This window comes from Podarcis gaigeae, assembly GCF_964106915.1.
Source record: "Podarcis gaigeae genome assembly, chromosome: 3".
NCBI classification, from domain to species: Eukaryota; Metazoa; Chordata; class Lepidosauria; order Squamata; family Lacertidae; genus Podarcis; species Podarcis gaigeae.
The window spans coordinates 66,548,986-66,576,513 of record NC_139680.1 but is presented as its reverse complement, the minus strand read 5'-3'; the positions used below and the strand labels follow the sequence as shown (position 1 = coordinate 66,576,513).

At 41.1% G+C, this 27,528-nt stretch overlaps 1 protein-coding gene across 20 annotated transcripts in view; it reads left to right on the top strand.

Moving 5' to 3' along the window:
• The first annotated feature begins 1,237 nt into the window (after positions 1-1,237).
• Positions 1,238-27,528, top strand: part of SYNE1 (spectrin repeat containing nuclear envelope protein 1) — a 273,591-nt gene continuing 247,300 nt past the window's right edge. For 9 of the 20 annotated variants that reach the window (XM_083731879.1, XM_083731882.1, XM_083731876.1 and 6 more), the window contains exons 1-2: positions 1,450-1,686; positions 12,114-12,372. In XM_083731879.1, the coding sequence (XP_083588005.1) occupies positions 12,306-12,372 (67 nt within the window). In that variant the 5' untranslated portion in view covers positions 1,450-1,686; positions 12,114-12,305. Of the gene's footprint in view, positions 1,687-12,113; positions 12,373-27,528 lie in introns of all 20 variants that reach the window. The other 11 variants (XM_083731877.1, XM_083731868.1, XM_083731867.1 and 8 more) reach the window with 3 other exon arrangements.

Genomic DNA, 27,528 nt, shown 5'->3' with positions numbered 1-27,528 from the left:
TTGTTTCTGTTTGTGTACACACAGGGGGCACTGATGGGCAGGGATGTCTTCACTCTATAGCTAGAGATGAATTAGGAATGAACTCCATCTGGTGTGAAGCTGGTTTGAGAAGCAATGCACCGAGCAGTAGCATTTCATAACAAAGTACAGGATACATATGCATTTTGAATAATGTTGTGTGAACACAGATTATAAACACTTCTGAACAGTTGGAAACCACTGGAAGTGAGGGAGCCCTTTTGCTCAAATCCTGCTTGCTGGTTTCCCAGACATCTGGTTGGCCACTGTGACAACAGGGTGCTGGAAGAGACTGGCCATGGGCCTGACCCAGCAGACCCTTCTTATGTCCATGTCAACTCCGCATTGGAAACCCAGCAAACCACAGGAAACTGTAGTGTGACCATAGCCTATCATGTCCCAATAACGTTATTTCAAGTGCCACGTGGTTCTACAGAGACAGACCCATGTCCACTTCCAGCTGACGAGCAACGGCTCAAGTGGCTTCAATGTCAAGCAGACCCTCAAAGGCTTCCATGTTAAGAGGACAACGAATAGCTGAGGGTTGTTGCTTATGAACATCGCATGACCTTACGGTGCCCTTAACACAATTTCTGTACTAAGTATCGACCTAGAAATGCCAGTTGCAGGTGAAAAGCCCCCATCGCCGCCGGGAGAGCGCGTCAACTGCGCGAAAAGCGCCGCCGCTGGGCTGTTTCGAGGCGCCGCTCCTGCCTCCCTTCGCTTTCTCGCATCTAGTCGGGGCATCACGTGAGGTAATCTGCCCTTGAAAAAAATGGCGGGCCTCCTATGCAGAAAGACCAGAGTCTGCCCGCTGCGCGCGCGCGCGCCAGCCACCCGCTCCGAGAGCGGCAGCTCGGCTTTGGCAGAAGGCGCCGGGTCGGTTGCTGTTGGGTGCCTCAACCCCGCGTGTGTGTGTGTGTGTGTGTGTGTGTGTGTGTGTGTAAAGAGACGAAGAGGGAGTTGGAAGGAGCCCTTCCTCTTGTCCTTTTGCCCAGGGCGGGAAGCGGGAGAGCGACACCCGCGGCCACACGCGCCACTGACAACAAACACTCTCGCAGCTGCTGTTCCGGCGCCGCAGCAGGACAGGCGCGCGCCCTCGTTCTCGGGATGGCGGGCTAGCCGGGCGCGCTGCGTGGCTCCCTCAGATGGAGTAGTGCCGCGCGCGCCCGCGCGCACAGCTAGCCTCGCGCAGCATCCTTCTGCGGGGTGGGAGGGGGGGAGCAAAACGCAGCACCCCCAGTCAGCTTCCCCTCCCTCTCTCTCTCGTTGTCCCAGTAGACGCGCACGCACCTGCTTGCCTTCCCATCCCTCACGCGCGCAGAGAAAACCCCCGCGCCTGTGGCTGAGGAGAAGCTCCGCGCGCTTTGCAGAAGCGAGGGGTGGCGGGGAGAAAAGAGGCGGAGCTTTCTCGGCCGCGGCTGCTGCTAGGTGCAGCAGTGCGTGTGTATACGCCTGTCGCCGGGGTGGGATTGTTGCCCGCGGTAACCAGGGAGCCAGCAGCCCGAGGCGTCTGGCAGCTCCGGAGCCCTGGGATTCGGGAGAGAGGCAGCGGTTCGGGTGTCGTCCGCAGAGGGTGGCTCGCAGGGGCCGAGCAGGGAGCGCTGGCCAAGGGGGAGCAGCAGCAGCAGCAGCTGCGAAGAGTCCCGGACGGGGAGCGTGAAGGAGGTACAAAACCCACAGCCGGTGTTGGCGGGCTCTCGCGTCCCTCGTCGCCGGCGCAGAGGGGATGCTTCTGCTTTCTGCGCTGTCATGTCCGTCGAGGAGGCAGGCTGGGGCAGGGCAGGTACAAGGGACAGCATTGCTGCCGCCTTGGGGATTGGGCTGCTGGAAGGGCGCCTAGAGATCTAGATCTCCGCATCATGCGACTCGCAGGCGATGAAGCCGGAGCCTAGGGCCAGCCAAAGCAAATTGGGGGCAAAAATCGTTTTCTTGATTTGTGGGGCTCTCAGTTTTGTGGGCGACTGAGCCAGATCTAAAATCAAGTATTTATTATTATTATTATTATTATTATTATTAGGGCGGAAAACAGTCCAAAACCTGATTATGGATATTTCTCCAAGAAAATACAATGTGGACTGCTGACTGGGGAGGGGTGGCAATATTTGCAAGCTTTAAGCTGGATATACCTGTCACACTGATAGTTTATATTCAGCTCATGTAACTGAAAGCAAAATAACTTTTGCCTTGGAAGTGATGACTCACTTTTTTTGGTGCCTGTTTACTCTTGCATTTTTTCTTTCTGTTTGAGAGCTGAAGAATAGTTTTGCTTCATATGTGCAAAAGAAGTGCAACCAATAACCCATGACTACAGCTGGACTAATCTGCTATATGTACAACTTCAAGCAGAAACATTTAGCAGCCAGTTCATTTCACACGGAACATTCCGTTAGTCGGTAACATGCCAGCACTGGAGATTCTGTTGGTGGATTAGCTCAGCCTAGGAGGTAGTCAGTTGCTCCGTGATTTACAGCTCATTCTGGTCAAGGCACCTCATGAAACATTTTGTGGGTTGGTACTTTTTATCCGCTGGGCTGCTCTAACCTTGTAATTTGTTGTTGTGCTACTTACTGATTGTAACACTAGTAACCAGCTTTGCACACAAAGCAGTTCGTGCTAATGCCAAGGAATCAACAGCCTTCCTGTGTGTGCTTGTGTGACTATATTTTTTGTCCATATGGCCTCGGACACCTACTGGGTGCTGAGATTCATAGAATCATCAAGTCATAGAATTGTAGTGTTGGCAGGGACACCAAGGGTCAAACCCCAAGAATGCTGTCTGAGCAGAACTAAAAGCATTGTATTATGTTATTCATTCAGTTGATTTATATACCACGCTTCATTCGAAAGATCTCAGGGCAGTTCACAAAATAAAAACACAAGATAAAAGCATAAATAAATAGTCAAAACAATAACCTCCCCTCCCACAAACACTTTTTAAAAGCTGTGTGTGTACTAATCCTGGCCCAATTTGCAAATAATGAATTATGTATTTTATTTCCAACAGAGAAACAGGTGTATTTTAGCATTTGGTCCTAACAAATAACTGCATAAATAAATAATATAGTTTTTCGGGGGGGGGGGTTAAAAAAAACATTTTAGAGGAAACAAATCTGTTCTGAACTTTGATTTGATCATGAATCAACAAGAGCATTAATCAAGGTCGCAATGCTTCATCTACTTCTTTGTGGGAAAATCCCTTTGAACACAGTGATTTACTTATGAGTAAACATGCATGACATTGAGGGGCAAGGCTGGAGTCATGGGCGTATTTGCAGCTAGTCTGGTTGTTTACATGTTTAATTAGTGATAGTTTCACTGAAACCAGGGATCAGCTACTCAGTAGATGTGCAGCTACCACGTAGGATTGTGGCTTTACAAGGAAACAACTGTCATTGAACTTAAAGCATGTGCAGGATCAGGATGCTTAGCTTAATTCATAAATGGCATACTAGAAACTTAAAGGAAATGTATTTCACTATAAATGTTGCCCCTCCTTACTTTATGATCTTTTATTTGTTATATACAATAGCTTCAATTTTGTAATAGTCTTGGGGCAGTCATTTTATGAAAGCAGATACATATTATCTTCAGGGATGCATGATACATTTTTGACCTAGCACACAATGTTTCAGATCAAAAGTGGAAGCATCTAACCTAGTTTTCTCCAGTTCTTAAAACTTACATTACCTACTATAGCTCCCCAATCCAGCATCAATAACTCTGTCTGTGGTTGAGTATTCAATGGTATCTGCACACACTTGTGAGCACAGGGGCTGTTACTGAGTTGAAGGGTCAATGAATTGAAGAAGTAAACCTGCACTAACAGTATGACAGGTTAACTCTGACTCCCATCTCAAGTCATGTGGAAAAAAAATATGAACAATGCAGCTCTTTAGCAATGTTTTATGCTCAAGTCACTTTGGAATAATGGAGCAGAAAGGGAGGTGACTACCTGAAATCACCTCATTGGTGGGAGGATTTATTCTACACAGGGCTTGATTGGTGCCATCTACTTCTAGAACCTTCCCTGCAGCTTAACTTATTTTCTCCCAATGTCCCATCCACCCCCTTCAATGAGGTTTGAGACTCACTGAGCTAACCTCAAGTAGAATAGTATAAAGTAGTATGCAGAACTTGTTTTCTTCCTTCCTTTTCATTTGTGATGAGGCTGACTCTGATTCTCAACTTCCACAAACTTTTTTTTTTAATTTAGAGACTAACGATTCTACTGTTTGTTACTTATTATGAACAGGCTGGACCTTAATCTTTGGACTGTCAAGTATCATGTGATTTAGAAAGCTGTAGAGGGAGCATATGTTGTATTTCAAACAAAAAGTTTACTTAATGGCTTGTAAACAATAGGTTTAAAAATTATAATGCGTAGCTTGGCTTATTGAAGCTGAATTATAAATGTGGAAGACCAAAAGCTCTCCCCTCCCGTTCCATAAACAGACTTCCTGTTCGACTGGGCTCTGCTAACTTTCATAAAGCCAGTGTGAATTACATCACTTGATGATATGGACACAAGTATCCAGGAAAAGAAAATATTTTCTTTCTGTTTTGAGATGTAGGAAGGGAAATGTCACCATAATTCTGCAGTACATCTATACCCCAGGACACCCCTACCCTCAGTAGTACAAAGAAATGAAGTGTCACTTTATATTATCTTAATAGCACTGCAAGACCTGCCAGACTTAATGACTACAGTATATATTTGTGCCTTGATCATCTTTCAAATGCTACACTCCTTTCCAGAAGTAGGCTGCCAATGGCAGGAGTGCCTTATCTCTGCAGACCCATGCTAATTGAGAGTACATGCCATTGAATTTAATTGAGCTTACTTCTGAGTAAACATGTACAGGATCACACTGCACTTTCTTAGTCAGAGTTAAATCACACTGAACTCAGTCTGTTTTTCTAATGAATTATCATGGTTAGGATTGGGGAATAGGAGTACATCTCTCTCTCTCTCTCTCTCTCTCACACACACACACACACACGCCTCATGCAATATCAGAGCTGTGTATAGCAGTATAAAATCATCATGAAACATTAAAAGCACTATTGAACCTTCTGCAACTTTAAGCCCACGTGGAGAACCTGCTGCACTCCAGAAGTTATTGGACTCTGACTCCTATAATCCCCAGTCAACATACCCAACAACTTCTAGAGGGCCACAGGTCCCCTATTCCTGTTGTTAACGATCTGCTGAATTTTTTTGTTTTCATTTCCATACCCCTATTGCATAGCCTTCTCCCTTCCCTCCTTATGAAAGCTCATTCCACAATAAACTAATTACTCAGTCAGTTTGTCACAATACTTTTTGTTTTGCCATTATAACCAGATATTTCTGGTTCTCAGAAATTTGTCTTAATGTTTTAGAGGCATGTTGAGAATGCAGGCAAGTTCCAGTATTGCATGACAGTAGGATCTTATATCCTACTGTCCAGACAGAATCTTATATAGTATTTGTTTGTATTTATATGTGGAAGTTGAAGCTGTTATCATGACTAAAGATATGTAATGTAAAGTATGCCCAAGGGAAAGCAAGATGTTTATGTTGCTGATTTGACCTTAGAACTGGCTCTGGCCATGATTCCAGGTAAACACATCTGCACAGTGTGAGCAGATCAACAGCATTTGTAGATGAAGCAATTGCACCAGTGATCTACTGTACAATGTGGCAGATCACATTGTAGATCGCTCATGGTGGTTTTTGGCTTTTTGGGATTTAAAAAAAGACTTGTACAATCCTAAACTAGGCCTTCCTGTAGTAAGTGCTTACTGTATGGTATCCAAGTAGAGTTCAAATTTTAGAGAGTAAAGTAGATTATGTCAACCCCACTTGTCAGGCATAGAATTATGCCTTTAAGTGTGGTGGTGCAAATCCTTATTTGTCCTTCTGCAGTTAAAAGCAGACGAAGAGGAATGGGTTGCCTACGATCACACATTGATATTATTAATTAGATGCAGTTATATGGAAAACATGCCATGTTATTCGGGAATCCTTATCTTTGAACACCTTCCCACATTTGTCGTTATCGTGTCATGCAGACCTCTCCTCTATCTCTTTGTGGTCTCTTGTAAGGAGGGCTCATAAATGAGCAGTAAAAGTGGTTGTGTGAGCTAGGGACATCTGGGTGAACACTCTACATGCAATAACAACAGCTTCCAGGATGATGACAGTACTTTAAAATGGAACTTCATATAAAACATCAGTGACAACATTGACAACCACAAGTCACACAATTGCTTCCTCTATATACTTCCACCTCCCCTCACCCTATAAATACAGGGTTGGCCCTGGATGAATACATGATGTGAATAGGCCCTAAAACACTCCAGTTTCCATACCATTGACCTTTTATGTTAAAAAAAGAAAGATGCAGCAATAACTTTATGGCAATTTGATCTCGAGTCATATGTCAGCTTTTGGGGAGGAAAGTAACTGAAACTGGATTCTTAGGGGCACAATTAATTATTTCTTAATGAAGGTACAAAAAGCAAGTTTTAAAAGGCAAAGGGCACACATGGTGCAATATGAATGACATGTAACTGTTTGATGAGATTGCAATAAATTTGAAAGAAGGGAACCCCACTTATGTATTTATTTCAGGGAACCTCAGCCGCTTGACAACTCATACTTCATTCACAGCTGTCCATCTTGCATGTATATTTTTCAGTGTAAAAGCAACTATCTTTTGAATCATACCAACAGGTGTGTTGTTGTTGTTGTTGTTGTTGTTTTTAAAAAAGACAAGAATGCAGTCTTATTATTCTGTGGTAATTCTGCTGAATGTCTAAGATTTCTGAAGTGGGCATACTGTTGATGTTGTCTCCTCTTCTGTTAATGCTCTTTCTCTGCCCATCTGTTGCAGCTTAATTTCCCTTTGTTTAGACAAGTCTAGTTTTCCACCCTACAGAAAGAAGTGTAACATTTACCACAAATACAATATAGCTTGGAGTCTCACTTTACGTTTAGAAAGATAATTAATTGGCTATCTGTTGCTTAAAGTCTTACCACACTTGGGTAATAATGCTGTAAAAAAATGGTATTCAACAGTTTGTGTAAACAAGCTATTCTAATGTAAACAAAATAAGTGGTAGATGTGAATTTTAATTTATATTCAAAATCTGTAGAGTGTTTCCTAATAATGGTTCTAATATATTGCCTCCATATAACTTGAAAGAACTAATACATAGTAATCCCTTTGACACTGAGAGTTTAAAGAAATAATAATTTTGCATGCATTAAAATAAAACCAATTTAATTCATATTTTAACCAGATAATGAAAGTTAAATTTATGTATTTCAACAATTAATATACTACTTAGCTCTTATGTATTAGGATATAGCTTGCATAAATGCAGCATACCATTGTAATAGCCCATATTTATCAAGTTATGTCAGTATTGTCATCTTTGCATCCAATCTTGTCATCCAGTGATCTGGTGTTTAGACCATTTTATTGATACATAAAATGCATATCAAGCATGCACTAAAAGCTCTAGTCTTTAAGGTGTTGCAATAATTATTGTAATGGGTGTTGCGACAGAGTAACATACAGGTAGCTGTCCCTTTGAAATGTTGTTTGTACACATGATCCTAGTCAGGGTATGTGTTTTACAGGTGTATCCATCCTTCCAGTCTAGAAAATAGTGTAAAGTCACGTTTTATACTTGCAGAGCTCTATACACTGCCTGAATGGAAGACCACCTGTCGGATATCAGAGGTAGTAAAGTTTCTGAATACCAGTTGCTGGAAAGTGCAGAAGCGGAGAGGACTCTTGTTCTCTGGTCCTGTTTGTTGGCTTCCCACAAGCATCTGGCTGAATGCTGTGAGAACAGGATGCTGGGCTAGATGGTCATTGGCCTGATTCAGCAGGACCTTCTTACGCTCAGATGTTTTTTAATGAACCATATATAAGGCATGCTGAACTTGTTTGGAAAAAGAGCAAAGAGTGGGTAGATGTGAATGAATGCATAGCTCCCTGATAGTGAGAAGCATTCCTATTTTCATGAAATTTTCCTTTTATCACAGGCTTCCTCTTCCGCATATTCCTTTTCTAATGGCTTTGTCTGTTTTGTCTATAGCCTGCCTAGTGGCCTCCACTTACAACAAAGCACTTCCAGACTCTTTCAGTGAAGCGAAGCTGCCATTCCTTGGGGATGGATGACTGTTAAATGTACCTTATTTCAGAACATTCTGGTTCAATAGACTAAATGTATTTATATCTATAAGCATCCCGACAGTCATTATAATTTTTGCTAACCTACACTTCGTAAAAGGAAGTGCACACTGCACACAGAGTAGTACTTTTCAATAAAATACCACTTCATCTCATCCATCTTTGGCCACATTTAGAAAATCATAAACAGATATGCACAAGTCAATTGCCTCTGCATGCAGCCCCTTGGTGAAACTTACGTTTAAACCATGAAGTCTCTAATTAACCATAGTTTGTCTTGTCTGAATTGGGAAACTATGGTTGCCACCTTCAGAACAAGCCAAGATATATATCCTGGCTTCTTCTAAAGCTGGTAACTATACAACCAAAAGACTCATGTGTATCTTGATTTAATAAGCCGAGATATGATCATCTGAACAGGGCCATCTGAACTGAGCCATTGCATCTTTCATTTCTCCTTCCACCAGGGATGCCATACAAGAGCCATTTTGTTGTGCATCAGTTTGCCACAGATAGGTGAAACATTTGCTGGTCAGAGCTTGCATGCCTATTGAGACAAACCAAATGACAGAAAGGACCCCAGTGTGATGATGAGAAGAAGAAAGAAGTTTAAAGGAAGAGAAAACTGGATTGTTGTATCAAACCTTGACTACATATAGTGTGTGCTGTGTATCTGAATATGAAAAGGCAATTTTTTTCCAGGGAATCTGTTTGAAATCCGGCCATAGGGCATGATCTTAACCTTTGAATTTTAAGGTTCATTTCATAACAGCTCCCTTATAAGTGAGAGGGAACACTAAACAAATTTCTTCTTTTTTAAGGATGGATAAATAAATATACCACAATAAGAGGTGCTCCTGTTATAGCAAAAGTATAAACAGCTCTATGATAAGCTTGTTAAATGTATTTTGAATCCCATGATACCTAGCGTTCATGGTTGATAATCTATGCTATTATAAATGACTGGCTTGATTCACTTACAGTCTTTAATCAATGCTGCTGGTGTGTGTGTGTGTGTGTGTGTGTGTGTGTACTTCCTGATTTTTAAATAAATGATGTGCTGTTAGAGGACAGAAATGTTTTATATTGCATAATATTACAGAAGAACACTTAAAATTTGCCGCACTGAAAAGTAAAATGATATTAAGAGAGTAAATAAATCCTATGCCTTCAGGCATAAATTATTGCCTGTGGAAATCAAGGAAAATACTTCTGGCATTATCCTACTACTAGTACACTGTCCTACTACGCCACAATATTTCCCCCATGTGCAGTTACAACTGCACTGTTGCTGCAAAAAACAGCTTTGTGTGGAAGTCATAGGTAAAACAGAATAAACTGCTGAATATAAGTACAGTGTGAAAATCTGGTGAGGAAATGAAGAAGTCTAGGCAGTGGCACAGAAAATTAATAAAGCCATGTAATTTGAAGACAAGCCTTTTTCAGGCTGAAATTGTATATGCAGTTTCCTGTGAGTATGCTCCATTGAACTCAGTGGATTTCGTTTTAAGTAAGACTATATAAAATTGTACTGTCAGTGCAAGTATGTTGCTATTTTTAAATGTTTGAGTACATGTTTCATTAGAATGTGTTGAGTGTATAGATACTTTATGCCCCATTTGGTTTTTCAAATTTGCCCCCTTTTTTGAGGAGAATGCAGAGACGGATGCTGTTCTCTGGCATATGAGGACAGGAAATGTTTGGAGGTGTTGGAGAAAGAGATATCTGGGATGGAGCTGTGTGATCTGGCAATTCTGGTCCATTGTGTTCTGAGTGCCACATTCTGTATTTCTGCCTCACTTGTCCCTTTGCTGCGGTGTTAAAAACTGAGATATGAAAGCTAGGAGCTATATGGCACCTTAAACCTAGGTTACGAGCACTGCAACAGAATGTCTAGGTGCACTTTTTGAATAACAAGAATACAAAGCTGAAAATGAATGAGCTGCAGCTAAGATCTTACTCATTTTTCACATGGTCTAGTGCTCATCTGAAGACTGCAAAAAAAAACCAACTAACCAACCTACCAAACAAACAAACAAACAAACAAACAAACCCAAAGCCATCCATCCCCTGCCCGGCCCCCTAATATTTTTAAGAGGGTCTCTTCTCCAGTCCTAAGAGAGTGGCTGGAAGTGGGGAGGCAGAAAAATGTCCTCCTTTCACTCCAGCAGTGGCAGTTTTAATCTGAAATCTTAGGTGCAGTACTGCTCCCAAAGCTCAGAAACTGCTCACATTAATACTAATACTACTAATAGAACTAATACTAATAATACTAATAATTTATTTATACCCTGCCCATCTGCCTGGGTTTCCCCAGTCACTCTGGGCAGCTCCCAACAGAATTATAAACAGAATAAAATTTCAAACATTAAAAATTTCCTTAAACAGGGCTGCCTTGAGATGTCAGATAGTTGTTTATTTCCTTGACATCTGATGGGAGGGCATTCCACAGGGCGGGTGCCACCACCGAGAAGGCCCTCTGCCTGGTTCCCTGTAACCTCAGTTCTCACAGTGAAGGAACCACCAAAGTCCCTCAGCGCTGGACCTCAGTGTCCGGGCTGAACAATGGGGGTGGAGACACTCCTTCAGGTATACTGGGCCAAGGCCATTTAGGGCTTTAAAGGTCAGCACCAACACTTTGAATTGTGCTCGGAAACGTACTGGGAGCCAATGTAGGTCTTTCAGGACCAGTGTTATATGGTCTTGGTGGTCACTCCCAGTCATCAGTCTAGCTGCCACATTCTGGATTAGTTGCAGTTTCTGGGTCACCTTCAAAGGTAGCCCCACGTAGAGCGCATTGCAGTAGTCCAAGCGGGAAATACAGTGGTACCTCAGTTTAAGAACAGCTCTGTTTACGAACTATTTGGTATATGAACTCCGCAAAACCGGAAGTGTTCCAGTTAGTGAACTTTTACCTTGGTCTACAAATGGAAGCCGAACGGTGGAAGGGTACCAGTGGCAGGAGGCCTTATTAGGAAAAGCGTGCCTTGGTTTAAGAACAGCTTTGGTTTAAGAACGGACTTCCGGAACGGATGCAGTTCGTAAACCGAGGTACCACTAACTAGAGCATGCACCACTCTGGCTAGACAATCTATGGGCAAAACGCATCTAGAACAATGTTTCAAATGCTGCTTTGCTGCCTATGATAAGCTAACTCAGCGATCTCTTCCCATACTTGCTCCTCTCAGTTCCGCCTATCCTTTTTACTTACTGAGGCCTTTTGTGAGATAGGCTTATATATTACTTTCTTCCACCATCAGCAGGTAGATATTTGTTTTTATACACTCCAGCTAGTCCTGCTTTCTGTCTTGACTGTGAGAAGAGGTACAGTAGCATTGCGAGTAAATACTGTGCACCACAATGGTTGCACTTACGTGCTTAACTACAGAGAGTGTAGTGTTGTGTTCTGAAACCATCAAAGCATGGCACTCACTCCTTTCAAAGGAAACTGTCCGTTAACTAGGTTGAAAGATATGTGTATATATACACAGGAATGTGTATATATGGGTATATATACACAGGAATGTAAATTTGTACAAAGCTGAATCCATAGTAGATGAAATGCCCATAAGATGGTCTGCATGAACTCATGTTTCCCCATTCCTTCTTTGCCACCTAAGCCATTTCCCAGCCACATAGTCTTGTCTTTTATGTGGCAATGCTGCTGTACTGAAGGTTGAGGGGGAAACCAGCAGCAGCCCACAATTTTTAGTGTTCCTCTGGTGCAGCAGCCCTTGTGCTACTTTTCCAATGCAGTAGCTCATAGAATTAGGTCATTAGTCACCTGGGACAGCTAAGGCACCCAGATTTTTGAATGTATTAGCTAGTAACAGTATAGTGAAGTATTTTTATACCAAAACTGTGTTCTCTGAAACCCACTCTTGCATTTTTCTGTCTTTTCAGACTTCAGGTCTCCTGAAAGAGAGCATTCCTAAAGCACCGCCATTTCTGAGAGCTGCACTTGTATTGACTGAAGAGCTGCAGTGACTTAGTAAGGCATGCCGTGCTACAACTCATGATGTTTTGCAAAAAGAAGTAATCAAATTCTTACATCTTAAAGTGGAAAAACAGCAGAATTTTTGCTACACAGTAACAATGGCCACCTCAAGACTAGTAGCAAGAACACCTCGTGATATTGCTGGTGTGATGCAGAGACTCCAAGGTAAGCAACTTGACAGAGAACAGCTGAGCTTTGCTCTGTTAACTTCTTCAGATATTACTGAAGTCTAGTGGAACACAGAGTTGTGTGCCTGTGTGTTAGGCTCTTGAAAGCATAAGGCAATACCACGGGGAAATTTTGGACAAGTCCTGTTGAGATGTATGGGATATGTACTGTTGGATTCATTTATGTCCAGAACAATTACTTTTATTGCCACTTCCTAACAATAAAATGCTTATGATAATAACGTTTCTGGTCCTGTATAGCTAAAGGTATTTAAAAGCATATGAAAATGTATACAGTGGTTTATTGACCCAGACACTGCTCTCTAATCAGCCATTTCATGCACCTCTTGTGAAACTACCCTTTACCCATCAATTTGCTCGTGTACAAGTGGCAATAGCCATCTTTGTATACAGATGGAAAGTAACACTCGGGGGGGGGGGGGACTGAGATAACTTGGCTCATTTCAGTATGGGCAAAGGCTGGGTTTTGGGCTGAAGTAGCCTTGGTTACTCTAATGGATGACCTTAGCTAGGGAGAGTGTGCTATTTTTGCTGACCTCATGGTGGCTTTTGATACCACCTGACATGGTACCTTATTGGACTGACTGTGGGTTGGGGGTTGGACGCATTGTATTGTGGTGGCTCTGCTGCTTTCTGTAGGACTGGTTTCAGAATGTGGCATTTGGGGACTGTGGCTTGGCCCTGTGGTGGTTCTGCTGTGGAGTCCCACAAGGTTTCATCCTGTCTTCTCTGGTTGCTTTATGTCTGTATGAAGTTGCTGGGAGAAGCAATCAGGGGATTTGGTGTGTGGTGTTATCAATATGCAGACAACACCAATGTCTGTTTCTCCTTGTCATCTGTATCTGGAGAAGCTGTGCAGGCCCTGGACCAATGTCTGAACATGATGGAATAGATGAGAACCAATAGAATGAAGCTGAATACCAGCAAGATGCTGATCATGTGGGTTGGTGGTTTCCAGATACTGGAATTAGGTACATGACTTGCTCTGAAAAAACAGGTTTGTAGTCTAGGGATACTCCTTGATCTAGGATTGTATTGTTCCTGGAGCACAAATAGCTTTAGTGGCAAGTAGTGCCTCTCTCAAGCTTCAGCTGGTTCACCAACTCTGGCTGCTCCTGGAGAGGGACATCTTGGCCACTGTGACCCATACACTGATAACCTTCCATGTTTAATACCATAATATATGTGGAGGATTGTTCAGAAGCTGTTGCTAGTGAAAAATGCAGCAGCTAGATAGCTGAGAACTTCAGCTCCTCAGAATTATCTTACACCAATACTGAGAGGATTGTACAGACTGCCAATTTGTTACCAAGCCAGATTCAAGGTACTAGTAATAACTTATAAAATTGTAAAAAAAATGTGGGAACTTATATATTTGAAGCATCATCATTGAAGGGTGCTGTGGGGGAATCCAAATTATGGGATGCTCTTTCCCTTGAAGTATGATTGGCAGTAAGGCTGAGTTTCTGGTGCCAACTTCAGATGACTTATTCCAGTAGGGCTTTATGGGGGGGTTGATATTGTTTTTGCTACTGGTTTCACTGTGGTTTTATCTGCTCCTTTTCATCTGCTTATTTGACTACTGTAGTTGGGACTCGTTTCATTTTAATTTACAGTATTTAATCTACCCCACCCTGGGATCACTCTCTAAAAAAGAATCCATTAAAATATTTTTGGTAAATAAAATAGACGGTACATACTGTATGCTAATTAGTTCATAGAAGATGAAAAGTGACTGTTTTATTCATGAAGAAAAGAGCTATCATTTTTGACAGCAGCATGATGTGCTTAATTAAGATGTCTTCTATTGTTTACTATCTTGCTGCTCATAGTTGTAGTTATTTTAATTATGCAATTGTGTAATTTTAGTGTTTGTGTTTATTGTCTTTTGTATTACTGTTTGGTAAGCGGCTTTGTTTTTAAAGCAAAAAATAGAATATAAATGTTAGATGATTTAAAGTAAAAAAGTAAATGAAAACCATAGCAAAAAAAACAAACCCAAATCTTATTCTATCTGAAACCACATTAACCACTGCCATGACATCTGCTGCCTGGCCATTCACAGTGGCAGCAGTGGGAAATGATGGTGAGGCAGGCAGAACAAACTGATTGGGCCCAATGCCAATGCTTAGACCCACCTCACTTTCAAGAATGCCCCATTTCAGGGCTGTGCCTGGTTCTACTTGTGAGGATATACCTGTGGGAGATTTGCTGAGCTGGCAGAAGTAAGTGGAAGGACACCAACCCCCCTCCCAGCCTGCTTTAAAGCAGATTTGGATTGCAGTTGAATTCAACTAAACAAACAAAATCAGATTCCAGTCATTGGGACAGGGGGAGAATCTCATGTCTCTGGTTATAGGGTGGAACACGTGGAAAATACTCTGTTCAATTGCGCTAAGGCAGTTCCATCAGCACAAGGATTTGCACAGTGGAAGCTTCTCCCTCTCTGCTCCCTCCACATGCCCCCTAAATCTGTTTTGGGAGTTTCCCCAACCCTCTGGTACAGATTTGGGAAGGTGCCAGGCCATGTGGGGGAGGGGGGGAGAGGAGAGAAGTCCCATTGCAGAAGCTGAATATTTTTGTGTTGAGAGAACATATTAGTAGAATACTACCCAAAGCTAATGTAGGGTATAATAAATATAGATATCTCATCTAGCAATGAGCCCAAAGCTTGAAAAGCTAGCTCCTAGTTCAAAACTGGCCAGTTGGCTACATTGGCTTAAGATCAGGGAATTCATATATGTGCATTTGTATCTAAGGCTCAGTTAGAGCTTGCTTGTCATTGGAACAATACTGTATTCAGCTTGTCTTGCTTCCAGCCCCACTATCAGTTGGAGCTCTCCGTGGTACTAACCACTTCCCTGCTTTTATTATCTTAAACCTGACCTCTGCTTTTTTTCTCACCACATTTCTTGAACTTTCCCATCACTGGTCATCAGGTAACTTTTTACTGCACCTAACAGAACCTGAGTTGTGTTAGCTGAGTTGCCTTTCTGGGTTTTTATGTGGGCCCTCAGTATTTTACGTCCCTGGAATTATGGCTCCATTGTGCCCCACTTGGATAGACCTTTTATCCCATCAGTAACTTTTGCTTGAAGCACTCCATGAGTGCATTTTCAGTTTTCATCATTATTTTGGAAAGTTCTCAAACTGCTGATGACTCATTTATATAACTGATGATGCTTGAGAAGAAGGGAGGGTGGGGAAGGCAATAAACTGGCACATGGACATTTATGTTAGTGCACCCACAGTTTTCTAACCTGTTCACTCATTTCCTTGCTCTAAAATAAAGAGGGTTTCCTTTGTATTGTCAGCATCTAGTTTCTGCTGCAAGATCAAACAGGAGTTAAATAAATATTTCACCTCTGCCGAGCTTGAGTACAGTTCTTTTTTTAGGCTGTGGTCCTGCATTATGGATGAGCAGACAATCTGCACTGCAGACTCTTTCTGGCCCTTATGAATTAAGAGTTTCAGCTCTAGTAGATGTCAAACATAAGTGATGAGGGAATTATAAATATCCCTGTAGACTTGAAAATGCTATGTCAGGTCTGCACAACTTGTACCCTATCAGCCCAGACACAAGCCACTAATTATGTATCATGACCTGCAATTTTGCCATCCCTGGCAGGACTCTGGATAAAACAGATCTGCCCAACCTACATGGTTGTTTTAACATGCCCATTCTACTGTTATAATCATATCTGCTTAAATTTGCAAAGTAAATTCAGTTATCTGTACTATTAACTCCTGCTGGTTTCACAGCAAAAAAAGATGCTGTCTGTAGATTTGGCATTCTGCTCCATTCATGGTATAGGTCATCTACCAAGACAACCAAAAATGTTTCTTCCCATCTTCAGGTGGTGCAGAATTCACTGGGGCAAGGCAGTTTGAGCATATTATTCTGATCCTGGCCCAACTGCACTGGCTGCCAATTAGTTTCAGGGCACAATTCAAAGTTCTAGTTTTTACCTATAAAGCCTTAAATGGCTTGTGACTGCAATACATCAAGGGTAACTTCTCTCCAGATGAACCTACCCAGACCCTGGGAGCATCATCTGAGGCCCTTCTTCATGTGTCTCCTTCAGAAAAGGTCTAGAGAGTGGGAAGGCGAGAACGGGCTGCAGTGGCTTCCATTTTGTGGAAAGCTCTCCCTAGAGAGGTTGGCCTAGAATTAAATAGTTGATAGGCTCCTTAAGATTATCTTGTCCACTCCTTTGCACAAGGAAAAACCTATCAATCTCAAAAAATTGAAACATGTTAGGTCATTTTATGTGTCACATTTGCATGTTGTTCTTCCTTAAAAGATCTTGGGGAAATAGACATAGGTCATCCTATTTAATGTTCACAATAGCCTAGTAATGGAAAGCTATAGGCTGAGACTGCAGTTCTTTAAGAATATAGCTCATGCCTACTTTGTCCCTGAAGCAGCCACCAGCTCAAGAATCACATGGCTCAATATCACATGACCAAAGTTTTCACATTCATTTCAGAACAATCATTGTTTTCCGTGTAATTCCAAAACAGAATGGGTGACTGTCTCAAGTGCCATATAGAGAATTCTCAACAGAACAGAAAGGCAATGGAGAAGAGATAGAAATGGTGGCAGGATCTTATGTGCACTTTGTCTGATATAGAAAATATTTGCGAATAAGGGTTTAGATGGATTTTCGGGCAACCCAATAGTTTCCATCATTATGACTCCTTCCAGATGTTCTATATCTAGGCTAGGGAAGAATGTACTAAATAAACAACTATATCAGCATTCTTTTTTCTGTTATAAATTTTTCCACCACACACCTGCACCTTGAGAAACAATGAAGCCAAACCAGAGTTATAGTAATCATAGCAAAGTAGACAGATTGAGATCATTCATCCCCCAAGAGCAGTTCTTATCCGGGCAGCTAAGGAATACATGATTGTCCCTTAAAGCATTTCAAATCTAAATTTAATATACTTTTATGCATGGCCCACTTCCCAAAGAAGTGAAAACTCCAGGGGCGGGGTGTAACTAGGGTCAGATCACAGGAGGCTTACTGGTGTTTTGTTACACACATACACACACACCTATACAGGTGGAGCATAGGTGAAGATGCCGCTTAACTCAAATAGATGTCCCAAATTCACTCTCCCCATCAGATATTTAAGGGAACCACTTGCAGCACAGATCCTTACAGTGCACAACTTGGTCTTCTGTGTCCTTGTATTAGTTTCAACTCAGTTTGTATTAGTTTCAACTCAGTTTGTCTCTATACTCCAATTATTCAAACTTCTCTCTTAGCACATTCTACAGCTGGGAGGAGGAAGGGGGTACAGACAGTTCTCTTCCCAAAAGTCTCTTCTTTCAGAAGACTCCAGCTAGAGGGCATGGCAAGGTAAGGTGCTAGGTGGGTCTGCTAAACCACTAAGACAATCTCTGACAGTCCTGCTAGTCATTCTGGTTTGACTGGTTTCACAGACCCTACCGTTAGACTCCACAAGTATCATAGACAGGTGTGGTTGGTGAGAGAGGCAGAACTCCACACTCCTGGCAACAGAGATGCTGTTGGTTATTGAGTGAAGAAGTGGAGGGACAAGGCAGCAGGGAGAGCCTTGTGGTGCAGCTGCATTGGTGGGGACACCAAATTGGCTCCACCAATGCATCCACACAGTGCCAACTTCCCTGCTGTTTCCCCCCTCTTCCTCCTGGGAAGCAGTAGTGGCTCTGTTGCTGGAAGGCCAGCTGCATAGCAGCACCTCTCATCACCAAATGCTCCTGATCACAGGCTTAGAAGGGATGTTGGAGTCATCCACCAATCTCATAACAACGTGGAACAATACTTTGTTTCATTTTTTGAGTTTTGAAGAATTAGGCCAGGTTTTTCTTTTTTCAATATCTGCTAGCAGTGCTTAGTACTTCTCACATTTCAGTTTGCTTTTAGCTCTGACACACAAGTTTTTAAAAATATATTCTTTATTTAAAATAAAAAGAATTATAGGACAAAAGAAGGAGAAAGGGAGGGGGGACTTACAAGATTGTTATGCGTATCTTAAACTTATCCTAAACAATAATAATAATAATAAAATAGTCCAGTGGCACCTTAGAGACCAACTAAGACATACAATGTATCTGAAGAAGTGTGCATGCTTATACCTAGAAGTTAGTTGGTCTCTAAGGTACTACTGGACTAATTTTAATTTTTTTATTTCGACTATGTCAGACCAACACGGCTACCTACCTTATCCTAAACAGTGATACAAGTGTTAAAATACTATGACCAAGTTGAATCTAGCTTGGATTTGCTCTTCTGCATGGAGGTGAAAAGAAAGCCATTGTCATGCATTATCTAAACATACAGCAAACAGATGTCATATGTATATCAATCCACCTCGCATGCATTCACATTGTGGTTATTGCCAAGTAGGGGGGAAATTGCATGTTTCATAATATGTAATAAAAATTTTTTTTTGCATTTTTACTTCGGTACTTCTACCACTTATGCTCATCCACATTTGTGCTTATAGTTCTGATTTACAGAGAGCTGGACCTATCAGTCTTGACTGAGTGCTGCAAAGGTTAGAGGTGCTACTAAAATATAGTAAGAGAGAAGTATTTGCATATCTTACATTAATAAATAATACCTATCACATACTGTGTACAAAACTTACCATTTTCAAAGTGTTTGTTTTGAAAATTGAAAGTTCTGCATAAACTTTTGTAAAATGTGGGTAGGAAATCAAATACTTCAAATACTTCAAATTACAAAAAGTTCTAACAAAAGCATACTAGAAAAAATTGATTTGTTACATATTTCTGTGAAGTATTCCTTCTCTCGAAGAAGGTTTTTGTTGTAGTTGCCTTAAGCATGTACAGTATGTGCTTTCTTTAATAAATGTCATCTATACCTATTGCCTAGGCAAATTAACCAACAGCAATATTTGAAATAAGATCATTAGACAGCTGAGAGGCAAAGCTGATCTGAGCCAAAGCAACCAATAAATGAAAAACTAAATATGCACTACTGAGCCCATGGAAGTTGACAGCTGAATTCTAATATGTGCATATACATTTTGAACCTTGATTTGCATGTTTCCTCTTTAAAAATCCAGGCCAACAGACATGGGCTTATCTCTTATTTATCCTCTCAACAATTCTTTGTGACAGATTATATTGAAAGGCAGTTATTTGCACCAAGCCACTAAAAAAACTTCATGGCTGAATAGATTTCAACTCACCCCTGTGTATGTGGTGTTTGGGTGGTCCACATACAACTCCGTCACTCTTAGCCTTTAGAGCTTACCTTGACTAAGATGTTGACAGACAGGGAAGTGATGTATCTGATGAGATCAGAGGTTGGCACTAGACTTCCATATAAAACTCTGCTTGCCTCGCTTATGCCACTGAAGATGCTACACCTGAGAAAAGATCATGGAGTAGATTTTAAGATGAAAGTCAATTGTGGGGTCTCTACCTTAACCATGTTACTTAAAAAAAACCACAGTTGATCTTATTTAGAAGTTGCATACAGTAGAATCTGAGATCCACAAAGATGACACAATGAAAAGCAGAACGGAACTCAGAAAACTGGACTGTAATTTAATAAAGAGCATTGGAAGTAACACTTGTAAGTATAACCTGTTATTCAGGAAAGAGTTGAAAAAGAGCAAATATGAATCATTTCTCACTGAGTAATTGAAAATGACTCTTGGAATGGAATTCTAAGAAAAATCAAGATGGATAGACCATCACAAACCTCACAAAAGTAAACCAGAATAGCATAACAGTGAAATTTCTGTACTTAGAGAACAAAGAAGAGATTTTAAGGAATAATATTAGGAGACTTGTATGAAGGCGGGAAGGTTTTCTGTGCGTCAAGATTTTATCTTAAGAAGCTGCTTATAGAATCTGCAGGAGGTTGTACTTTTAAAATATTGTCATGAAGGAGGATCACACATATAGAAAGAAAAGTTTCTGATGTTAATTAAAATGGGACTCGGAATCAAAGCAAATTATGATGAGATTAATAAGAATGAAGAAACTCCTGTTGCTGCAAAAGAAGCATGTAATTGACTACAAATTGCAAGTAGCATGATCTAAATCTGGGCAAACAAAAACCATATCAGCCACAAGCTTTATTCAGATTTAATATCCAAACCATAACCTGGCCATTGTGAATGAGTCCTGTACATGTGTTCTTCACACATTGTTCTATCTTTACCTCCTGTTACCATATACTTTGATTACTTCACTTTGTTCCTGATTTGCTAAATCATGGTTGGCCTTCATACCAGAAATGTTTTTGCAACCACATTTTTATTGATTCCAGTGTCATGGCAAACTGATTTGTTCGAAGCAGGAAGTCAGGATGGAAATTAGAACATCACCCTTTCCTCCTCTTACAAACCATTTTTGTTATTTTATATTAATGAATATTTGAATTTCTCCTACAAATTGATGGGTTTAGTCTACAACAGTCACAGCTTTGTAAGACAGTGGTGGGAAACATTTCTAATTGTCAGCTTATAAACATATGCAGCAGCAACCTGCTATATATTTTGAACTGTTGAACGTTGTACAGTATCTAGATATTAGCTAACAACTTAAATTTAAAAATGCATACAATTTGCTAGAGAACCTGCATTAAATTACTTGAGGGAAAGAGTGGCTAATTCTGATGTCACACTGTGTAAATCAAGAATGCCATACCTTTGGAACTGTAAGACATACAAGACCAGAGATAAAAGGCAGTTGGAAACCCATGCAGAATAAGAGGTTTATACTGCCAAAATCAATTCATCACAGAGTTTCCTTGGGGTTGATTTCACACCATGAGTAACTTGTGGCAAAGGCGTAAGCTATAAAATGAACAGTAAGTTGTCAGAACGGAAAGGTATTCTCAGAAGACTATGAAAATAATTGTTATAATAATCTCATTGCCAGGTGCTTCGAAGTTTCCCAGCAGAACTCCCATGTTTAAAAATGGATCTAGAGTAGAGGTCTCCAAAGCTCTGCTTGCATTACATCAGAAAGAATTCTCTAAAATTGGAAACACTTGCACTTTTCCAAGGCAATAACCCAGAGGGGCTTGGAAAAATTCCCCCACCAACCTCCACTCCTCTTGCCAACCCCAGATCACACCCTTTCTTCCTTTCACTTATTTGTGAGCAGCAGTAGAAGCAGCAAAACTGATGTGAAGGGAGAGGAGACAAGGTCTTTGTGGCTCTGCCACACCAGGGGATCATGGGAGAAGTACTTCTCATGAGGGCTGCTGAAGAGAGCATCACAGTGCATTGCAGAGCAATAGATTAAGAAGGGAAGAGATAATATGCTTCCTCCTTCTGTCCTCTGCTGTTGCTCCCACTGCTGCCATTTATTAGATAGGTTAGGGGAAATGAAGTATGTGAGGAGGCTGGCAATTCAGGGCATTTTGGAACAGCAAGGGTGGGCAAGGGGGAAGCTGGAAATTCTTCTCCAACTCATATTTTGATCCAATTTGAAAATGGCTTCTAAGAGGTGCTTTAGTTCATATCTGAGTTTGGCTCAGAATGACTTTGCTGGCATCTCTAATTTAGAAGATGGATCCAAAGCTATAGACCACATGAGCAATGCTGTCCCCCTTTAGAATACCTACTTCCACTCCTATTTTCTAAATAAGCAGCACAAGGTTTATGGGATGGGGAATGTTTGTAGCAATGAGACTCTTGATGCTTCAGCCAACATTTTGGGAACATTAGCAAACATTGGACATCTCTCCAATGTTGGACCTGGAGTCATAAACATAGCTGCTGCTGTGTTAAGAAGTTTTCAATGCTAATTACACTTTATAGAGAAGGCAGAGCAATCTAAACTGTAAGAAGCCAGCATCATTTATACTGGTGTAACTTACCCCTATTCTAAACTCCATTCAGGAGTGGGTTACTGCCAACTGAACCAGCCCAAGCCTGGCAGAGCAAGAATAGGACTTCAAAATTGATTTTGACTTATATCACCCATTTTACCAACGTATGCTGGGTTACTAGATCATATGACAGAGTTTGGAATTGGGGCCCACTCCTTCTTGAGGAGTTACCCCAGCCTTGGCTCATCCCAGTGGATCTTGGGTTTGGAATGCACCCTTAGTTTCCTTTCACTGAATAAACTTTCTAGCTCATTACAACTTCACCACCCCCTTTACTGTTAAACAACACAAGGCTTCCAGTAGTAAACCATTTTTCTTCATTCTGTTGGTGTTCAGTTGTGCACATGTCATAACAACAATTGCCACCATCATCATCCTGCAATTTGGAAAAGGCTGCAATCCTAATTACAATTTCCAGGAAGAGCTGCAGCCACGGGGTAGGAGGACAGTGCCTTACAGATTGTGAACTGGTTTGAAGACGTGAAAGTAATGTTAGATATTAACTGGTGCTATTTTGAAAGCACAGAGCTTAGTTCTCTGCACATTATGATAGCTTGAAGTGCCACCTCTTTCCTCAAATACTTTTGACTTACACAGATTATCAGATGCCATGAAGAAGCAGTAGGGAACTGACATTTCCAGTGAGACTTGTGTAAACTTCCTGGGGTATTTCTTTCACCAGTGTCAGAAGCACAATGCTGAGCTGAATGGGACTGTTCATGTATGCTGCGTGGTATTTTTTCTTTAGTTAAAGAACTGCTAGACAGCAGCATTTCATAGCAAGAAGGAGATAACAGTCTAAATGTTTTGGGGCCTGGGAGAGAATAAAAAAATTGACTTAATACTTAGATTTGCATGCTGACATTATTTCACTAACAGGATATTGTATGTCTCTTCCTATTTGACACTCTTTAGCCTTCCCAGACATTAAATAACTTAACAGCAGTTCAGAGCTCCTCTAAACAGATGCAGACCATCTGTGGGTCTTGAGTTTCATTCTGGTGGTCCACAGCCTGTCTGTAGATTTGTGGTTCAAGACAAGATGGCACAAGTCAGTCATCGCCTCTATACTGTATTTTAAGTGTGTTCTCTTCTTCGCTCTAATTTTAGACACTGTACATAATGGTCTTACAGCAGTTCACCTCTTTAGATGTTAATGTGTGCCTACTTTGGTTACTCTGTTTGGGAGCCCTCCTGCTCATTCTGCTGAATGGGGCCTTGGAGCTCTGCCTCAAAGTCCTGTCTGAACAACACCATTGAGCCCTACAGAGCAGGCTTCAAAATAGTAGCTTTTGAAAAAATCACACAGACTTTAGAAGGTTTATTTGTTGACATTTTGTTTACTGATTTCTTGAAGATTTTCAGAGTAAAAAGCAAAAAGTAGTGTACAGATGGAAGACCTGGTGATGGGTCATAGTTCATGATAGAGTACATGTTTTGTATGCAGAAGAACCCTGGTTCAGTCCCTGCCATCTTTGGGAAGTGCTAGAGAAGATCCATGTTTGAGACCATGGACAGCAATAGCTAGCTAGTCAATGGAGCCAATACTGAACTAAAATGACCAATAGTCTGGTCTTATCTAAGATAGCTTTCATAGCTATCTGGAGATAGTGGCCCTCCAGGTGTTGCTGGGCTTCAGCATCTCCAATCAGTAGCAATGCTGTTCAATAGACTAACTGGGGCTGAAGGAATTTGTCCAACAGCTTCTGGAGAGCCAGAGGTTTCCCATCCCTGTTGTAGTGTTTGGTTGACATTTTAATTTTCCACACTAAAATATGAGATAAGCATAGATATTTTGCTGCCAGTTCTGCAGAGATAAACAGTCGTCTTCATCCAAATAATGACGTGGATAATAAAACTCTGAAGCCAGAAAGAGGAAGAGGAAAAAGTTCATAGATGACAAACTTGAGATGGGAAATGCTTAATTTTTAGCAGTTGCATGGGTACCTTTAGTATGCTTATTTTCACAGAATCTCATGTATAAATTGAACTGTAACCAGCATTCGCAAATCACAAAATCTCAGTATCTCGGTGCAGTTGAAAATAATCTACTGCAGATGTGACCTTTTATAATTCTGTTGCATACTTGAACATTGTGTGATGCCCAGCTGCTTTCTGAATTTCTCCCTTGCAGTAATTAGGCAGACTTGAAGTGGCTGGCTGCCACTAGAGACAGCTATAAGCAGCTTTGGTGGTTGGTGGGGAGGAGGTTGGGATTGCTTGGTGAAAATATATATTGCATGTTATAAAATAATTCATTTGTGAGTAGACTCACAAATATATCTTGGTACTTGTATCATGCAGGCCAGTGATTACATTCTCTACATTTATCATACCAGTAGACTATCAAAGCTTTGAAGAACATAAGAAATAATTAATGGAAGTAAACCACGACTGCCTTAAACTTTAAAATCTATTTATGTTTTGCAACCCTCACTCAAAATTGATATTTAACTCCAGTAATCAAAGAGAGAGATATTATAATCTAACTGCATTCATGTAAATTGCTATATTCTAGCAAATACAGTAAATATTATAGCCACATAGCCACACAAGAGGGAATTCTGTTATCATCATGGTAAGAAACAAGTGGCACTATATTAATGCTGGAATGAATAAACTATATTATGTTATGTATTAACCACTTCAGGTTGTGATACACTCATAGCCCACTATACTTACTAGAGCATAAAATGAAAGGAATACTATATAAATTCATTTTTTGAGTGGTAATTATGCCTACTATAAAGTTTGCAAGGGTCTGTAGAGTAATGGAAAAATCAAAATGGTCCTGGCTCTGTTGAATGGATACAGATTATGAAACGTTACTGCCTTTTCCATCAGTAAAAGGTACTAACACACTAAACTGAAAATACAGAATACATATAATTCCTTTCTGTGCATGGGGTAAATTGGGCTGAAGTTCAATAATTGCATTTTATTATTATCTACATTTTATTTTTATTTATATGATTTATTACATTTCTGTTCTATCCTTCAGCTGAGAATCACAGGGCAGTTCACAATATAACACAAGAATTCACAACATAGTAACAAACAAAAACAATTACACACACACACCCCCCCAATTTTTGGGAAATAATGTGTTGTATCTTTTTAGAAATGTGTGCATTTGCTTTCTTCAAAATGCGAAGTTCAGGAAAAGTTTTATTGTGAGAAAGCTCAACTGTCGTGAATATGTTTTCCTGTTGCCATATCCTGCCCTCAAGGAACCAATGGCAGCATTAGCTTTGATGCTGTAGGGGACAAAAATGTTGTAGGGGACAAAATGTTGTAGGGGTTAAAACTGGGGCAGGGACAGACTCCTGATAATGCCTAGCAGGGCTGGGCTTCCCTGCCTCGGGGTTGTCCCCTCACCTACTCCTCCAGTAATAGGATATCCCATGAAAGGGATCCATGAAAGAGTTGCTTATGTCCATATGCCCAGGAGGCGGCCTGGATTTCAGGATCCTCCTATTTGATGTAAATCATAGGAATCCCCGCTGCCAGGTTAACCCTTGATGCATAGCTGTCAACTTACAGATTTGAAAATAAGGGACCAGCAGCCTTGAAAATAAGGGACCAGCAGCCAAAATAAGGGACCTGCAGCCTGACCTGTTCCAGGCACTCCAGTCTTCCCGTCCTCCTGCCGTCTGGTCAAACTCATGCTGGGTAGCTTCGAGAACACTGTCCAACCAACTTTGTAACCAGAGGTTCAACTGAATAGAATCTGAATCACATGCACCACAAGGCCTATGCAGCCTTAACTTAAGATGGCTCCCCGGCCTGGCTTTGCACTGAAAAGTTTGCTGCAGCACATGCAACAAAATGGCATCCAGCATTCAAAAAAACCCCCAGCTTGCATTAACTAGCCACACACAAGGCATGCAAGGTCCACCCCCCAGTCATTCTTAGAATTCTTATTGGGTGAGCAACACAGCCAAGCAACACAGTTGGAGCCTCCCTCCTCCCTGGCCGGCAGGGAGGGAGGGAGAGGAGCTGCTTCCTTTGAAATTTAAGGTGCATCATTTAAGGGACATTTAAGGGACATCTATCAATAAGGGACAGCAGCGGGACATGGCGCTGGAATAAGGGACTGTCCCTTCAAATAAGGGACACTTGACAGCTATGCCTTGATGTCATTTCTAGCAAGTGGACCAGAAATAAATGATTACCCATTGCCTATGCCAGACCTCTTCATCTGTAGTCAAAAGTTGTGGCCTGATTTGATCCCATTCAATAGTGTGGTGTCTTTTATTAGGGACTCATCCAAATGCGTGTGTGTGTGTGTGTGGAGTGTGCGGTCTGAGCCTGCAAGGACTAGTGGGGGTTTGGCTTCCCTGCCTCACCCTTTTGTTTTGTTTTGTTTTGTTTTGTGTATATTGAGTAATAGCCTAGGGCCATGACAGTCACATTTAACAAACAGGTTGAAAGGTGTTCCAGCGCTGTGTCTACCCCAATAATTCAGCTGTATACTCTGAACTGCAGCTAAATAAGCCAAGGAGGGACAATCCATCATGACAGCTTTATGTGAGAAGCTTATTGTCTCAAGACCACAAGTAGATTACTATTTTCATGTTCCTTATTTTACAAAATTGCAGGTGGTCTTAGTGGGTCTATAATCCTTCTTTAAAACACAGCCCATTTCCAGTAGCTTTGAATCCCACACACTGTCTGCACAACAAGGAATGGGTAGATGCAAGCAGTATGACTGCTGGAGAAAATGATATGAAGCTGAACTGCTTTCTGCATTAGACACTTCAGGTTTACATTGGCTCCTAGCTCCCTATACTTAACAGAACATAAAATTAAATACTGTAATTTTTCTTCCCGCTTTTCCAGAGGTAATTAATTATGCCTGCTATTAAATCTGACTACTCAGCAAGGAAATTTCCAGTAATGGAAAACCTAGAAGGTTTTTGTCTTGGATGTACTAACAGACATATTGTAAATCTGTAAAAGGAAAAGAAAATCACTAAAGTTTAACTAAGTAGTCAGCCAACATTTCCTAAGATTGCATTTTGTTGCATAATTGTTTGCTTCATGTTACAATAAAAGTTTTTGTCTGTAAACTATACCACATCCAGGACAAAAAGGGAAATCTGGAATGACTAAAATATGTAATTTTTATAACAGAATTGCATTGGGCTGTACGAAGTACTGAAATGAAACATGGGCTAATTTGGGGGAAAGTATGCATTATATATTTAAATACCTTATGTCTTTTAAGGCACTTGGAGTGTTTTACAGTTTATAAT